General features: G+C 34.9%; 1 protein-coding gene across 2 annotated transcripts in view; it reads left to right on the forward strand.

The window, feature by feature from the left end:
• Nucleotides 1-11,107: 11,107 nt before the first annotated feature.
• LOC149535019 (uncharacterized) overlaps nt 11,108-18,754 on the forward strand; it is a 131,117-nt gene continuing 123,470 nt past the window's right edge. Inside the window, exons 1-6 of one of the 2 annotated variants that reach the window (XM_089807151.1) lie at nt 11,108-11,304; nt 11,400-11,521; nt 11,617-11,667; nt 11,975-12,097; nt 12,736-12,855; nt 12,942-13,083. In XM_089807151.1, the coding sequence (XP_089663277.1) occupies nt 11,263-11,304; nt 11,400-11,521; nt 11,617-11,667; nt 11,975-12,097; nt 12,736-12,855; nt 12,942-13,083 (600 nt within the window). In that variant the 5' untranslated portion in view covers nt 11,108-11,262. The remainder of the gene's footprint in view (nt 11,305-11,399; nt 11,522-11,616; nt 11,668-11,974; nt 12,098-12,735; nt 12,856-12,941; nt 13,084-18,754) is intronic. The other variant, XM_089807150.1, reaches the window with a different exon arrangement.

Below are 18,754 nucleotides of genomic sequence, written 5' to 3' on the forward strand. Positions count from 1 at the left end.
ATTCAAATGCATCGAGAGGGGTCATAGACCTATAATGCCTCTCGACACATTTCATGACAATGTATGTCCGTAGGAGCCTTAGGGCCCCTAGGGACCCATTTGGTTGGTTCAAATGCATCGAGAGGGGTCATAGACCTATAATGCCTCTCGACACATTTCATGACAATGTATGTCCGTAGGAGCCTTAGGGCCCCTAGGGACCCATTTGGTTGGTTCAAATGCATCGAGAGGGGTCATAGATTAACCTATGAGCCCTCTCGATGCATTTCATGACAACATATGTCCCTTGGGGCCCTAAGGCCCCTAGGGACCCATTTGGTTGTTTCAAATGCATCGAGAGGGGTCATAGGCTAACTTATGAGCCCTCTCGATGCATTTAATGACAACGTATGCCTAGGGACGCATTTGGTTGGTTCAAATGCATCGAGAGGGGTAATAGTTTAACCTATGACCCCTGTCGACTCATTTCATGACAATATATGTCCCTACGAGCCCTAGGGCCCCTAGGGACTGATTTGGTGGGTTCCAATGCATTGAGAGGGGTCATAGGTTAACCTATGACCCCTCGTGACACATTTCATTACAACATATGTTCCTATGGGCTCTAGGAAACCTAGGGATGCATTTGGATGGTTCAAATGCATTGAACCTATGACCCCTTTCGACGCATTTCACGACAACGTATGTCCTTAGGGGCCCTAAGGCCCCTAGGGACACATTTGGTTGGTTCGAATGTGTCGAGAGGGGTCATAGGTTAACCTATGAGCCCTTTTGATGCATTTCATGACAACATATGTCCCTAAGGCCCCTAGGGACCCATTTTCTTGGTTTAGATGTGTCGAGAAGGGTCAGGTTAACCCATGAGCCTCCTTAGTGCATTTCATGACAACATGTCACTAGGGGCCCTAGGGCCTCTAGGGATGCATTTGGTTGGTTCAAATGCGTTGAGAGGGTTCATAGGTTAACCTATGACCCCTCTCGATGCATTTCATGACAATGTATGCCCCTAAGGGCCCTAGGAATGCATTTGGATGGTTTAAATGCATTGAGAGGGGTCATAGGTTAACCTATGACCCCTCTCGACACATTTCATGACAACATATGTTCCTACGGGCCCTAGGGACGCATTTGGTTAGTTCAAATGTGTCAAGAGGGGTCACAGGTTAACATATCATGCAAATAATTTTTTAGTGTTAGTTTCTATTTAACATGTTTTCATATTTGGATACCCATTTGGGTAAAGTAGAGATTCCAACTCTCATAGTTCCATTATTATTTTTTTGGGTTAGAGTTTTTGAGCACCTTGGGATATGTGCCAATGTAGAAAATAGTTTATTTTGTAATTGATCCATAATTATGATGAGTTAGAGTGTGTAAGTTGGATGGATGATTATAATTGTAATTTAAAGCACTCCAGAAAAAGAATCAGGGCAAAAGGCTTTATGGTTTGAAAGTTATTGTAGTTTTAAGTTGCTTGGAGAACCCTTAAGAGCACTTCAAAGTCAAATTTGAGGCATTAAATAGCCTTTTACAAGCCCTAAAAATGGGGGACAAGCAAAGTTGGTCCATAGGGCTATAGAGCGCTTGGAGAGCTTTCCGAAAATGTAAACAGTTTGTCAATCGAAGTCTCGGATCAAAAGTTATGCCTCCTAGAAGTTGGACTACCATTTTTGGATTCTTCTAATTTTACACCAACTTTTGACGAGTTTTCTAAAACCTTCTATTTTGGCGATGGATGCCAAATGGCATATTCTAAAATCTATTTCTAACGCTAAACCTAATTCGGGTTACTTAAGAACATTTTTGGCATTATAAATGTAGTTTTTGATGGAGTTTGGGAGAAGGTATTGGAGGAGGGTTTTTCTCTAGAATCAAAAAACATTGTAAGCCCTAGGGCATGTCATTGGGTTTGTTTTTATTGTACTGAATGTAATAGCATATCACTTCTGATAATAATATTCCCCTTTTCCTATTGTGTTCGTTTTGGTCTTGGATTGTGCCCTCGTCAAATATTTTATTGGGACAACCATACATGTATCAGTGCCATGAGGTGAATGAATCTAAGACAAGAAGTTTCATAATCAAAATGAATGAACAGAAGTATCGAATACCAGAGGTGAGTCATGCTCACTTCGCATCTCTGATTAGTGCAAAACAATGTAGAAGATTGATTTCCCAAATTAGTACATTTGTGTTATTAATGATTCATTCCGAGGATGAGAAAAGAATGGTATCCCATTCCCATACCACCATGTCCATCACAAAAAAACATCTTTGTACATGGGATGAAAGTCTTCCTTACGTACAACATAGCTACAAAAGGGCAATTGATAGTTCAATTGGTCATAGCCCCTTTGAAGTTTGTATTGGATATCAGCCATTGACACCAATAAATATTTATATCCCATCTATGTAGCTTGATTGGACCTCATGCTTGGATAAAGAGAAGGAAAAAGAGATTAATTTCATTGATGGAATTCACCATTTGCAACAACAAGTTCATGATATTTTGGAGTAGACCACTGAGAAGTATAAACAAAGGCATGAAGAACATTGAACTCTTCATAATTTTCAGGGTGGGGATAAGGTATGGTTGCATTTTTAAAAGAGATTGCAAGGACCTCATAAAAAGCTTCATCCCCTTTGTTATGGTCCATACAAGATTATCAAACAAGTTGGTAAAAATGGACTTGAACTTAATTTGCCACCATTCTTGGGTATTCACCCAATTTTTAATGTTGAACTCTTTGAAGCCTTATTTTCCTCCATTACTAGACACTACAAGTGTTGTTAAGGAGATCAACCATACATTATTAAATATAGAAGTGGCTAATCCACTCCAAACTAACCAAGTTGTGAAGAAGTCTATGAAGAACTTGAAGAATTAGAAGGCTATTTACTTGTATCTTGTGGTGAAAGCAAGTTAGTTAGTTTATCAGGGGAAGTGGCTTACATGTGAACAAATTCAGATTCACTTTCCACACCTAATGCAGAGTGTGGATGCAATGGGACCCATTGCCTCGCAAGGGGGGAAGGAATGATCATAATATGATCCATGATGATCCAGAGGAGGCCGACAAAAGAAGAAATGATTAAATATCGAAATCCATTTTTTCAGTATTTTCTATGTTCTAGTATTTTGCATTTTTGGAGGCCTTTGGGGTATTTTTAGGTTTCGACAGGGCCATACACTATATGTAGAACTTTAGAAGATATTTCCAGAAATTCTGATGGTTTGTCATTTTGAGCTATGATTAGACAATAATGACTTCTACAAGTAGACACAAATTTTAATGTAGATTTTTGTAATTTTCTATAGTTGTTAGAGTTTATTTTGCAATTAATTATGCTATGGACTCTTCATTTTCATTTCCAAGGGATAGTGATGACCCTTGAGATCCATCAGATTTGTATAAACTCTATTTTTGAATTGAATGGATCACTTTTTGGCTTGCAGAAACATCTACTATTGCATTTTAATTGCTTTCAATTTAGTCACAATACCATAGGTTCTACACTAGTTATTGTAGTCTGAATTCTTAATTCAAATCAAGGTGATAGGGTATCTTATGACCCCTAGTAACACATGTTATCGTGTAATAGGTCAAAAGGGATTATATGATATACAACATATGTTCCTAGGGGTCCTAGGACCCCTAGGGACATACATGTGTTCTAGTGGGTTGAAATGGGTCATAGGATTACTTGTGACCCCCTTTGACCCATTACACGATAGCATATGTTCTTAGGGGTATTACAACCCCTAGGGACATACATATTGTGTTCGAATGGGTAGAAAGGGGTTAGAGGGTATCTTATGACCCCTTTCTAGTTATTACATGATAAAATATGTTCTTAGGTGTCGTAGGACCCCTATGGACATATGTGTTGTGCTCCAATGAGTTGAAAGGGGTCATAGGGTATCCTATGACCCCTTTTAGCTCATTGGAACACAATACATATGTCCTATGACCCCTTTCAACTCATTGGAACAAGACACATATGTTCCTAGGGATCTTAGGACATATGTTTGGCCCCTTTTGACCTATTACATGACAACATATGTTCCTAGGGGCCATATGTTATCATGTGATGGGTCAAATGGGTTCATAAGGTACCCTATGACCTCATTTGACCCATTTGATGACATGGTATATGTCCCTAGGGATATTTAAGATCCTTACAAATATATTTTATCATCTAATGGGTTAAAAATGATCTTAAGGTACCTTATGACCCCTTTCAACCCATTTGAACACGTGAGATATATTCCTAAGGGTTCTAGGACCTTGGGGAACATTTGTTGTCATCTAATGGGTTGGAAGGGATCACAAGGTACCCTATGATCCCATTCGACTATTTGAAGATATGATGTATGTCCCTAAGCGTCCTAATACCCATAAGAACTAGGAATACATGTTTTCATCTAATGGGTTGAAAGGTGGAAAATAGTATCTTCTGATGCTTTTCAACCCATTCGAACATATAAGATATGTTCCTAGGAGTCTTAGGAACCCTAAGAATGTATGTTATCATCAAAAGGGATGTAGGGGACCCTATGACCCCTTGCCCTTTTCAACCCATTACACAAAAACATATGTTTACCCTAATGACCCCTTTCAACCCATTACATGTCAATACATGTTTTTTTTATTAAGTAAAACAAGTTTTTTATAGGGGTTCCTGAAACCCACCAGTTAACAACAATAAAACTACTAAAAGTCTAGAGCTAGCAACAAAGAAACAAAAAAATAGGCCAAACCAAGCCACCAGAACTAAACAAAATATAAACAACCAAAAGCAAGGGAACAGACCAAAAATTAGGAAACCATTATCAGGAAACCATTTCTTTGACCAACTACGCATTCTTGAGCTCCAGCTCTCCCATGGTCTTTACCTCATCAGTCTTCAAATGACTATCATCCAAAGATACCTCCTCTTCCCTCTTCCTCTTATTTGATCTCCTTCTTATGCATGGCTCTCAACTTCCAAGAAGTCATCTTCATCTGCAACCTTAGTTTCCTCTTTGTCCTTTTCCTCCTTCTCCTCTTTGCTTTCCTCCATCATCGAGTGCAACTGAATGATATTGTCATTTAGCCCTTTGATTATGTTGAGGCTCTAGTTAGCTAAGCTATCGAGAGAGATCTCCATTCTTTCCACTCTTTTTCCAATCTTAGTAACCCTCGCATCCAACTTGCTAATTTTGACACTCCCATCCTCCCCCTCCATCCTTTCCTGCCCCTGTATCTTGAACTTAATCTCTTCAATTTCATGAAAAATCCATTTAATGGACCAAAAATTGTCCACCATATTATTATGGTCATTATTCAGAAGGTTCATCCCCATTTTCCTCGCATTATCACTTAGAATCACCAAAGCTAGGTTGATTACTTCTTCCAACTGAATTTTGTCATCCCTACCCTCCAAAACCTTTAGGTGGATATGATCTCTTACCACACACATTTTTGTTGTGCTTGAATGGAAGTTCTTCCATGTAGTTTTCTTGTCTTAGCTCCAAGAGTAATAGTGGTTTTTGCCGAACCATATTTCTCTTTACTCTCTTCCTGAGCTTCAAGAATGGTCTCCTTACCCTTTCCATGAGCCTTCTTAGCTTCCTTCTCTCCACCCCTATTCCTTTTGGTTGGGCTGTCATCCTTCCTTCTTTCCTAAGAATTACTAATGCCCACCTCTTTCACATTGTCCTCCTCATTCATTTCCATCCCCTTTTCCTCTTCATTGTAATCCTTTGCTGAGTTGACCTCTTGCTTTATCCTTCTCTCCATTCCTTTCCCAAACTTCTCCTTCTTCCTATCCATATCCTTAATTATTTTAGCCACCTCCTCTTCATCATCCGAATGCAGACCAACACTATCCTCTGTATCAAAAGGGAGGTAAGATCTCTCAGTTTCCTCTGAGGACTCTGCCTTATGGGCTACAACTCTTCCATGGGTTTTAGCTTTAAAATTCCCATATATGAGTAATAAAAGACCCTCATGGAAGGCAAGGTTAGCATACACTTTCTTCTTAAAACCCATGATACTCTTATTTGTAGAGAAAAAAAGGTAGAAGGGGATGGAGATTTTTGTTCCATACTTGAAATGGTTTAGGATAACGAAATGGTGGTTACAGATCTTGTCATACCTAGTGTCAAGCATTGTGTAAGAGATAATCACCCTTAGGAAAAACCTCCAAAGTTTCTTTATAGATATAGGTTCATAGTAGGCACCAGTCTTCACTAAATTCTTCAATTCCTTGGCATCCTTTACAAAGTCTTTCACTACATTTAGGGGTATTTTCTTATCTCAGTAAAATTTTATGCCCTGATTAGGAGAATCAATGACCTCTGCTATGACCCTTTCATTGACCTAGAAATCAATATCATCTATCTTCACCTTCCCATATTTCCATGACTTAACCATAAGGTTACTTATCGTAGGATCTTAGTCATGAAGTTTTAATGAAGGATGAGATGTCACCTTCTCTCAACTTCTCCCACACCTTCGATAACTCAATGACATATGTTCCTAGGATATACATGTTGTGTTCTAATAGGTCAAAAGGGGTCATAGGCTATCATATGACCCCTTTCAACCCATTTCAGAACAAGATATGTTTTTAGGGGTCCTAGGACCCCTAGGGACATACATGTTATGTTCCAATGGGTCAAAAGGGGTCATATGATACCTTATGACCCCTTCCAACCCATTACATGATAACATATGTTCCTAGGGATCTTAGGACTCCTAGGGACATACATGTTGTGTTACAATGGGTAGAAGGGGTATCCTATGACCCCTATTGACCCATTAAATGATAAAATATGTTCCTAGGAGTATTAAGAACCCTAGGGACATACATGTTGTGTTCCAATGGGTAGAAAGGGGTCATAGGATATCCTATGACCCCTTTTGACCCATTACATGACAACATATGTTCCCAACGATACATGTTGTGTTCTTATGGGTTGAAAGGGGTCATAGGGTATCCTATGGCCCTTTCGATCCATTACATGACATCATATGTTCCTAGGCATCATAGTTTATCATATGGTGTGTTGAAAGGGTTCATAAGGTACCCTATGACCCCATTTGACCCATTTGATGAAATGATATATGTCCCTAGGGGCCCTAAGACCATTACAATGATATGTTATCAACTAATGGGTCGAAAACAATTATAAGGTACCCTATGACCCCTTTCAACCCATTGGAACATACAATATATATTCTTAAGGGTTATAGGACCCCTAAGAACATAGATTATCATCTAATGGGTCAAAAGGGGTCACAAGGTACCCTATGACCCCATTCAACCCATTTGATGACATAATGTATGTACCCTTGTGACCCCGTTTGACCCATTAGAACGTATAAGATATGTTCTTAGGGTTCCTAGGACCCCTAGGAACATATGATATCATCAAAAGGGTCATAACAGACCCTATGAACCCTTTGGATGCATTTGAGCATATGTTATCATCGAATAATGTTGTAGCCAATATCATAGGGTATCTTATGACCCCTTTCAACCCATTAGGTCATATTATCTATGTGGTTAGCGGTCCTAGGACCCCCTAATGACACTTAATGTCATTGAATGGGTCAAAAGGGGGCATATGGTATCTTATAACCTCTTTTAACCCACGAGCCACATTATTTATGTGTTTAGGGGTTCTACAATTGCTAAGCATACTTAATGATATTGAATGGGTGAAAAGGGGTCGTAGGATATCCTAGGACCCCTTTTGACCCATTAGTTCACATTATCTATGTGGTAAGGGGTCTTAGGACCCCTAAGCATACATATAGTGATTGAATGGGCAAAAGATCCCTTTTGACCCTTTAATGGAACCATGATATGTATTAAGGGTCCTCGAGCGTTTGAAGAAATAGATATTAAGGGTCCTCAAGAATTTGAAGAAATAGATATTAAGCGTACTATATATATATATATATATATATATATATGGAAAATTGGGTATCTAATATGTATTAGCTACCTGATATGTAACCGAGTACCCAATTAGGCCTGGTTTGGATACCAAACCTACATGGTCAACACAAAAATCATCCCAAAAACATGTTTTTGTCCTATTCTTGTGTGTTTCTAAATTCAAACATGTATTTGATGACTTTTTTCACTCAAACTTGATGAAACAAAAAGGGTTTCTTAAGAATGTTCTCAACTTTCCATTGATGTAATGTCTATCAAATTGCGAATTTAGTAAGTAATTATTACTTATTTTCTAATGGAGTTACCTATAAAATTTTGATTAACACACTCATTGAAAAAAAATTAAACATTCAAATGGTATAACATTTTTGAAATCCAAAAGATGTGTCACATTCTATGCTTCTTCTACTATAAGGAAAAAAAATAAAAACCTAAATTTGTAAAGTTTTGAATTGGTTAAGGTGGTTAGACATGGTAGTTTGTTTAATCTGAAAATGTTATAGTATAAAATTTATAATTAATTATTAATTAGGAATGCAAATTCCCAAAAATATGCATCAGATTTAGGCATGAGTCTATTTATATCTAGAATCATATTAAAAATATTATTATTTGATTTTGATTAAGGTGGTCAGACATACACCTACTTCTTATTTTTATACTGAAGTTTTTGTACTACTACATTAAAATCTAAATTTTTGACCAATCAAATTATTATTTTCAGATAAGGCCTAGTAGTTTAGAAACTACATTCAATTTCCTACATATTCTTTTCTTACAACATTTTGATAGAAAATTCATAACAAGTTCAAAATTGCAGATCATGTTGACATAGCCCTAATTTGTTGATTTTTCAATGCCACTTAAGGGCATAGTTTGGTTGACTATGATCCTGCAGATACCCTCCTAGTAGTGCATTTGTGTTTATTTTGATTGCTCAATTGAGTTTTGATGCTAGATGAAATTTATGATGAAAAGGTAAAGGGAGGGTTAGTAGTTGATCATCCTAATTTTTATGCTCCTCAAAATTAAATGTAATTTAATTATAAATCATTCCATTTTTTAAAATAATAGTTTATTTAGGAAGTCCTCTCTTATGATTAAGGTTTCAAGACCACATTTATCGAAAGAGATCCTTCAAAAAAGTGATACCAAGTTTTATGCATCAAGTTATTTTTTATCTAAGAGATCCTCCTAAAAAGTGATACCAATTTTTATGCATTAAGTCAAAGTGTTTACCCCTCTTTTTAAAAAACAAATCAACAAATAGTATAACAACTATTAAAACTTTCTCAACAAATAGATTATGTGTCAGTATGAGGCAACAAGTTTAATTTGGCTAGAAGTACATAGGACATTATATATATATATATATATATATATATATAGTTTAACATCCAATAGAGAAAACCCATAATAGTCAAGGTAAAAAAAATGATAATCAAGATGTGGGGAAGGTTATGTTGTATCTAATGTGACTATAAGTGGATAAAACACATAGTATTACTAGCACTTTCATCAAAAAGAGGTACAATAATTACATTGAAAGTATGATATGATTAAATAAATAATATATGTAAAAGCACAATTTCGTATCACCCAAATTAATTATTTAACATATTGAACAATAAATAAATAAATAATATAACAACTATTAAGAGTTTGAAAAAAATTAGGTTATGTGCTAGTTGAAAAGTAAAGAATTGACATTATTTTTTCATGATTCTCTTTATTCATTTCTATTAGACTACAATCTCTACTTAAATATTTGTCCACAATTGTACATCCTCGTGTAGGAAGGCTTACATGGATGGGGAGAACAAGGTTAAAACATTGTTAACAGATCCCCACTTCAATAGTACAAGTTGTAAAAAAATCAGTGTTGAACATTGACTAAATGTAAATTGAAAAGTCTCCTTCGTTCAATGCAAAGATACCACAAAAGGCTATCTTCATGGAAGTGATGCCAAGAACAAAGTGGGCATGTCAACAACCAATAAAACATATGTTTAAATTAATCAATTTTTACACTCTACAAATATTCTTGTATACTTCACTTCTCCAGATGAATATGCATTGATTCATATTTGAATTTTTATGTTCACCAACATATGTTACTATTGACGTAACCATTGAACCTCTTTTTGGTGCAAGTGCACATATAGTTTATTTGCATTTTAAGTTATAATTATTTTTAAATTTTTTTTATTATAAAATATTTAGTGTATAATTCAATTGATAGTATGATTATTTGTGATATATAGAGAGATCTACACACATAAAGGAGAGAAGGCATATGAGGATAGAATGAAGAGGGAGAGAGGGAGAGATAGATGCCACCATTCCTTTTCTATTGCAAACATAAAATAAGTATGTTGATTGTGTAGTCTAATTGTCTTCTTGATTAAGAATGTTTGTTTCAATTATCTTCTTGATCAAGAAGGTTTGTAATCAATGATATTTGTGATATTGATTGTGTAATTTTTTTAAATCAATACAAACATCATTGATTACTCTTATAATTTATGAAAAACTAATATTTTTAATTAACAAAGTTTATTTCAATTATCCTTCAATTCTTATTTGAAACTATTCCTTTGAGAATGATAACTTTGTTTTGTTGACTTTTGAGATCTATTCAATGCACCCAACAAAGTACAATGGCAAGTTAAATAATAAATTAATTGAAATTGAATTTAAATATTATACTTAATTCGAGTGCGTAGACAAAGAAATAGGCTATTATTTATATGGCTGGTTGTCTCAAAAGAATGATATATTCTTTGATAACTTCCCCACATCATACACTTACATAGTCAGAACACAAAAAGAGCATAGGTATGCGATTTTGAGCATTAGAAAGGGAAGCCATAATGTGAATTCACGGGAAAGCAAGGCAAGAGTAGGCCCCTAAATACATTTATTCTTGTACCACCCGGCGGGGCAAAACGACTTTTTTAAGTGTAGGATGAGTTCCTCATTTGAGGCGCCCACCGAATCAGGTAAAGCAATCGCTACCGAATCTTTGAAGCAATGTAAACCCGTGGGACCCAGCATAGCTATAATGAAATTCCAATGCCTTTCTTGCTTCCTTGTAAAACTGCTTATTCAAGCCTCCATGGGTATATGTCACGTCAACTGTTGCGGATTAGCTAGCTTTTCAAGCTCAGGAGGAAAAACCATATTAGTTGTTAAAAGTAGAGCCTACAGCCTACAAGTAGACACCAGAGCCTGCTGCTGCTTATAAAGATACAGAGCTTGTATAATTTCCATTCTCTGCCACTCCACTAGTCCACAATTCATTGTGTAATGGAGAGCGGAGACGTGGTGTTGAGTGTTTTCGACAGTCATGTAGGCTTCCACTTTCTCATTCCATTGGCCGTTTCCCGTTTGTTTGTTGTTCATAATTGCTTGGAAGTCGCAAATTTAACAGTGGTTTTGTACAGGTGGTATTGGACAATGGTGTTGTAAGGGTGACATTGTCGAAACCAGGAGGGAGCGTGACCGACATTCAATATGGCGGTATAAACAATTTAATGGAGACTCTCAATCTGGAATCGCACAGAGGGTAAACGAATTATTTCTTCTTCTTCTTCTTCTTCTTCCTGTATAACTTTACTGTGGGAAGGGGAGGAACATGACGAGTAATGGACTGCCATGCAGGTACTGGGATCTCAACTGGAACGAACCAGGAGGTTCACTGAAATCTGATTTGTAAGTTGAAGAATTAACCTTCTTGTCCATTGAAATCTCTGATTTGGAAGTTGAAGATTTGACCTTGTAGTCCTCTGAAGTCTGATTTCTGTGTCGAAGCTTAACCTTTCAGTCCACCGATATCTGATTTGTAAATTGAAGCTTTGACCTCTAAGTCCTTTGAAATTTGGTTTGTAAGATGAAGCTTTAAGCTTTAAAGTCCAGTGAAATCTAATTTGTAAGTTGAAGCTTTAAACTTTAAGCTCTGCCTCAATCGAGGTGAAAAGGTCCGAATTTTATCTTGATAAGTCCATTTCGTTTCATGCAGGATCCAGGGAAGAGAATTTAATGTGGCTGTGGAGACACCAGACCAGGTGGAGGTGTCGTTTGTTCGAAACTGGGACTCCGTCTCTTCACCGAACACAGATATTCCTCTGAACATTGACATAAGGTATCCCTCGCTTGTTGCATATGCATGAAATAAAACGACTACGCATTCTAATGTACTCTGAAATGAAACGAGTTATGCATTATCATGTTTGAGATGAAATGAATACCTGTATGTTTGTACGCTTGACAATGAAAAATTTGTGGAAATTTTTGATTTGTAAAGAAGCATTTTGTGCATTTTGTGTTTGACATAAAATGAACTGTGCATATGTTTGAAATAAAATGACCTGTGCATTCTTATGTCTGGAATGGAACGATTTGTGCATTATTATTATGTTTTAATGAAATCATCTGTGTATTCCTACGCTTGAAAAAACAGATTGTGCATTTTCTTGATTGAAGTGAAACGATTGTGCATGCTCATGTTTAAAACGGAATGATTTGTGCATTATTATGCTTGAAATGAAATGATCTGTCTATTCCTATGCTTGAAAATGAAACAAATTTTGCATTTTTGTTTTGTTTGAGGTGAAACAATTTGTGCATAGTAATATTTGAAATGAAACGATTCGCACATTTTTATGGATGATTAAATGAAATCATTTGGCAATTCTTATTTTTGAAATGATTTGGCAATTCTTATGTTTGAAATGATTAGCCATTAACTGGACATTTGTACGTTACGATTTGCCTGTTTAGGTATATTTTACGGAGAGGGAATTCAGGATTCTACGCGTACGCCATCTATCAACGGCCATCGGAATTTCCTGATTGCGATCTTGTACAGACTCGAATGGTGTTTAGACTGAGCAAGGGCAAGTAAGCCTCGGCATTTCTCTGAATCTCTGCCTAGTTCATCATTGAATTTAGTAGTAGTAAAATGTATGGTGGGGTGTATGTTTCAGGTTTCAGTACATGGCAATAGCAGACGACAAGCAGAGAGTAATGGCGATAGAAGACGATAGATCACCGGCGAGAAGCCAAACGCTTGCCTATCCAGAAGCAGTTCTGCTCACTAATCCAAAAAACCCAGCGCTCAAGGGCCAGGTATGTATCATACAATGCACCAGTACCTACCTTTTAATACTCTACTGTCAAAGTCACGGGTACCTATTATTTAATTGAATGGCACTACACCATTAAATATTGTTGGGTTGTAGTGGCTAAATTTGAAATCAAGTACCGTGAACTTTACTTTTTTTGTTTTGGGGTCCACCGCGAACGTATTGTCTAATACACGCATGCGCACCATATAACTTCTGTTTTATTACATAAGATTTTCGGCGGGAATGTACAAGGAAATAGAACAGCAAAATTCCACGGCAAATACAATTTTAAAAGAGCAAAGTTCACTTTCCAAGGTCGTTACCACTATCTTCTGTACATTCTCTAACACACTTTATCGAAGGGTCTAGTTTACTTTAGTTACTAGTGGGTGCTTGTCTTTCGTCTAGTGGGCATGGTCTAGTTTAAGATACCATGCCCTTCTTTCCTAGTTATAATTTATAGTTAATTTAATGATTAATAATATCTTTTATTATTTTTATTACTCTTCTATTTTAAATCACAATAAAAATGTTATTTTATTGATCTATATTATAAATAATATGTCAAAAATTAAAAAATTATTTTAAAAAAAAATGTATTGTCTAAATTTTTTAACTTTCTATAATACCTTTATAATCTTCATTTAGAATTTTTCCAAAAACGACATTTTTGTGGTGTAGTGTCTATGAGAATAGTACACCTAATTTTTTTCCAATTAATGTGACTTTTTGGTCATGTTTACCCCTCTATAACAACTATAAAGGAGCTCCAAAAATGATAACAAATGTACCAATCACATGTACTAATAGTCACATGTACTAATAGTCGATTATTTTTAATTCTTTTGGTTGGTGATTGACTTATTTGGGCACCACTATTGGAGCATTTCATAAAGACTAAAAACCATTTTTTGACTACTTGTTGTTTGACAGTCTATATAAGATCCGTGAATACCTAGAAGATGAAACTTTTTCTTTAAGCAATTAACTAACATATGGACTTGTACTGAAAAAATTGTTGAAATTGAACTTATGGTTTAGGATCTATAGGTGCACAAAGTTAGCCTTTGCAACTACAGAGCCACTTTCCCTCCTAGTATATATATGTTTTTAATATTATTTTAGTATTCTTTGCAATATTTTTAAGATGCATATTTATTTATGTATCAATTTAAATAATTTTTAAAACTATTTTAATTTTTTTTATCATTTACTCATTCAATTTTTTTAAAACTATCATATAAAAAAAAAAAAAAAACTATTAGTTGTTATATTTTGATTTGAGACTTGATAAATAAATTAATTAATTATGATCGGTGAATTTTTTTTTATGACTGCTATGAATCAATAGGACCACATTATAGAACCCCATCCATGTAATGATATTTGCTAATGCCAAAGGATTAACACTCGCTAGATTTGTTTCCGTTGTTGGCTGTACCCATTATATCTCCTTTTCCTCATTTCTCAAAAAACTTCTTATCACTCCAAAAGTACATCCCTATCATTCCTCATGTCCTTATCCCTTCACAAGTCCTTATCTTTGCTTGCTTGGATCATCATGACATCCTTCTTATATCTCTTCATCCCCTTATTTCTCTGGTAGGCTCTTCTATTCCAACGTCCTCTTACCTCTCCACCCTATTTATTGCTCTATTTATCTCCCAACGACCACCTATTTTTGCCTTTAATCTCTCTGTCATTGGAGTGAACATCCTTCTCTCGTTGACAATAGTGCGCAGGACCCACCATCGTAGTTGTCCAAACTTTACCTTGTACTTGTTGGGCAATGGTCAAGTCAATGCTGATGTAGATCTGCTAGTAGTATGTGTATAATCCTCTAACCATCTCCCTTGGCATTCGAGCAGTGGGTATGGAGTGATTCAAATTTGTGTTTATCCACCATCAACAGGGTCATCCTCTAGATTTAATTTATTTTATTTAGTATTTAATTAAAAAATAAGTTTAAAATTTACAATTATTTATGCTTCATATGAAAATACAAATAATAAGTTGAATTTATTTGAATTAATTTAATTTAAAATTATTTATCATGTTAATTTTTTTTATTGTAATTTAATAATTGTAATTGTAATATTTAACTTAATTTATAAAAATAAATAAATACCTATATCAATTGGGAAGAAATGATTTTGTGATTAAATTGTTAATCTAAGAATTCATTCAAGTTTTACTATGAAAGATTATATTGCTTTAAATTTTATTGTTAAATTGAATGAATGAATAGTGTTATGTTGATTTCAATTCATCCACACACACACACATATATATTTATTTATTTGACTTTTTTAAAATACTAAATTATTTTAATTATATTTTCACTCCTTTTTCTTAATATTTGTATGATTTTGTTGATGTATTTTATTTTTAGATTATAAACCTATAAAGTTAAAAGCTTGATTATTTTTTAATCTTTAGACTATTTGGAAAAAGTATTGTTTTCTAACAAATTAGTAGGTAATTGGGGTTATTTATTTTTTGGTCGGCTTTGCAAAATAGTGTAAATTAGGTTTGTCCTTTAGCGACACTAATAAAATCTTCAAACTACCACAAACCATAGATGGACTACTCGGAGAGTACTCTTCGAGTTGCAACTTGACCAGTTTTTATGACTTTTACTAGTGCAAAAAACTTGCAAAATTATTGGCAAGAATTTGTTGAATACTTGCTGATTTTTTGTTAAAAACTCGGTCATAGCTTTATAACAGCACTTAAAGACAAAAAACAGCCCAAACCAATTTCATTTCTCATTTCTTCACTTGCATTTTGCTGAGAGGGGAAAAGTCTTCCAAACACTTGCAAATTGATTTTGATCAATTTGAAGCGGACTTGAGGTGGGTTTGAAGCACATTTGTAGTGGGCTCAAAGTGGAGTTTTTGAAGAGGATGACATCAATGATTTGGAGAGGTAGGCTATGGAAGAAGGGGTGGATTTGGTTTCACACCAGATGACATTGAGTTAAATGAGTAGTCATTACTAGTGCTAGGAAAAGCTAGAGGCAGAGCTATATCTAGGATTGAGGACGAGCCAGAAACTACGTTAGACATACCAAGCAGAAAGGCAATCATGCCTAGTGCAGACTTCTAAGATTAGACCCTCTAGTTCTACCTCTCCCTTAGTTATTATTAGAATTGAGAAGAGGAAGATGTATTTAGTTTTAGTTTTACATAAAGTATTTACTATTTTGCTTCCAACCATCAGTATTCCTTAAGAGAATGCGATTTTGTACCCACTTTGTGTTTAAATCTATCTAGACTAAGCTTGTTTGTTTTGTGTTCTCATTTATTGACCCATTGGATGCATCTTCTCATTGAATTTTGCAACAAAATGCATTTCTAATTAAATTTAAGCAATTTTTTAAGTTGTCATGTTTTTGTTGAAAACTGGTTGAGTTTTCCCCAAATTTATTTTTTAGACCTTGGCAAGTTTTTGGCTTTGGCGAGTTTTCCAACTATGCCACAAAAAATCCCACTATTATTAGGAACTTGATGCATTGTGTCTCTTGTAAATCATATTTGCTTCAAATTTATATTATAATTCAAATGGACTTGGATTGCCATGTATTCTAAATTTTGGAGTTTGTCTATATTAATTTCGTTTGTGAGTCAAGGTTTTCCTATTTTGTTCAAACTTTTTCCTTTCATCTCATCTCTACTCATCTTTTATGGGTTCCAAATTTGGAGTTGACTTTCTGTAGTTCGATAAGAAGAGAGTCGAGCCTTGTGCATTGGGTAAAGGACTTTGTTTTACAAGTAACAATGCCTTTTTCATTTAGAGATTGAATTTCTTTGATCTATATTGCTTAGAGAAGGGAATTGTTTTGCATAATTATTTTATAGTTGAAATATGTAACTAATATAATTGATTAAATTATAAATTATTATTTATTAGAATTTTGACAAGTGATAAGTTAAATGAGTTACAAAGTGTTTAACTCTTTTGTTTAATGAATAGTGGATTTGGATACGTCATTGTCAAAAAGTGTTTGATGATTGAATTTAAGAATTGGTTATGCATTCAAGGGCATGTACTTTATGGTTTTAGTCTTGTTTTGTAGAAGGTGCAATTTCAAGGATATGGGGATGGGTTGAAAATATCCCATTGTCATCTTCGATCATTAAAATGTTTGAGAATATTTTTGAAACCCTTGGTTTTTTATGGCGAGTGACAAGGGATGACACAGACCTCCTAAATTCAAGCATTGAATGTTTCAAAAATGCTCAATCATTAAAAAAGTCCATCATTGTATGCTCATGTTTAATCACTATACTGAATCATTTGGCACATGCCATGAAGAATTCTTTGATACATTCTCTTAAGACACATTATCCCTTGTATTTGTTAAATTGAGGTGAAGTGAACTAAGGCGAAAACAATATTTATAGTAGTTCTTTGTCAAAGGGACGGGGGCACAACTCCTCAAATTTATATTTAATTTAATTTAATTTTTTTGCCTTCCATCTTGAAATCTCTTGAGACCATTCTACATAGCTTTTGATTCTCAAGCAAAGGATGCACCTTTGAGTGGTGTTGATGGGGAAAGGATAGAGTTTGATTAGTCAATATGAGTTTGTTGGTTTTTGTTGTGAAGGGTTGGATGTAGGATTTATGTAAGGGGCTGAAATTTCCAATTATAGACTTGATTTGTTTTAAGTTTGTCTAGCATAATTTGGTTTGGGTCTTAAGGGCCCAGTGTTGGAACCAGTTTTACTTTGCAAGGATTTATGTTTCTCGACTCTAGATAGTTTAATTTTCATCAAGAAGAATGTTGGAAGGTCGATCTTACTTGTTTTTCCCAAGTTTTAATGATTGCAATATGAGAGAAGACTAGATCTTAATTTTGTGCTTTGCATGAGGATCTTTCCTTTGTTCTCAAATAACTACTAACCCTCTTGGGTATAACCATGTTTTGTTGTTATCAAGTCATTGCGTTCATCATTGTTCTCACTATTGTTGACAAAATTATCATTATCATCATTAATATAGGGATTTTCAAATTGGTCTTTAATCAAGAGATTCATTGAATGTATTTTGATTGAAAGGGTTTCCACAATAGGGTCTTTGTTTTTGTGTAGCTTGCTACATTGTTTAAATGCCCTGAATTTTAATTCAGTTTTTTCTTTTTAATTGGTTTTCCCAAAAGGGGAAACAATTATATATATATATATATATATATATATAACAACCCATGCTAATCAAGTGGGTATTATGTAGTGACTAACAAATATCTTTTGATAATTATATGCAAAAAAAACCATGGTTAGGGGTGAAATGCAAGGGATTGCCCACCTTTTCTAAATGTGCAAATTGGAAGGAAGATGCTCGACTAGGCTTAAAGTTAGTTTCAAGCACTAAGTGGGACAATGGGTTTTCCTTCATTGATTACGATAAAGAATGAAATGGAGTTAGACAAATGACCTAGTAATGCAAGATAAAAGATCCAATAAGCAAATATAGGCAGCTTCAGGAAAGAATGACTTGCAAAAAAAAGACAAGAAGTTGTAGTGACCTGAAAAGGAACTAGTAAATTGTATTGACTTGAGATTTGAATCTAAGGTGATTTTCTAGATATAAAACTCCTTAGACATTTTGTTCCTTGGGAACAAGAAGCTTGGGGCATTTTGTTCTTTGGGATTTTCCCAAAATCCTAA

Source organism: Cupressus sempervirens, chromosome 10, assembly GCF_028749045.1.
Source record: "Cupressus sempervirens isolate cs-2001-9-10 chromosome 10, ASM2874904v1, whole genome shotgun sequence".
Classification (NCBI taxonomy): domain Eukaryota; kingdom Viridiplantae; phylum Streptophyta; class Pinopsida; order Cupressales; family Cupressaceae; genus Cupressus; species Cupressus sempervirens.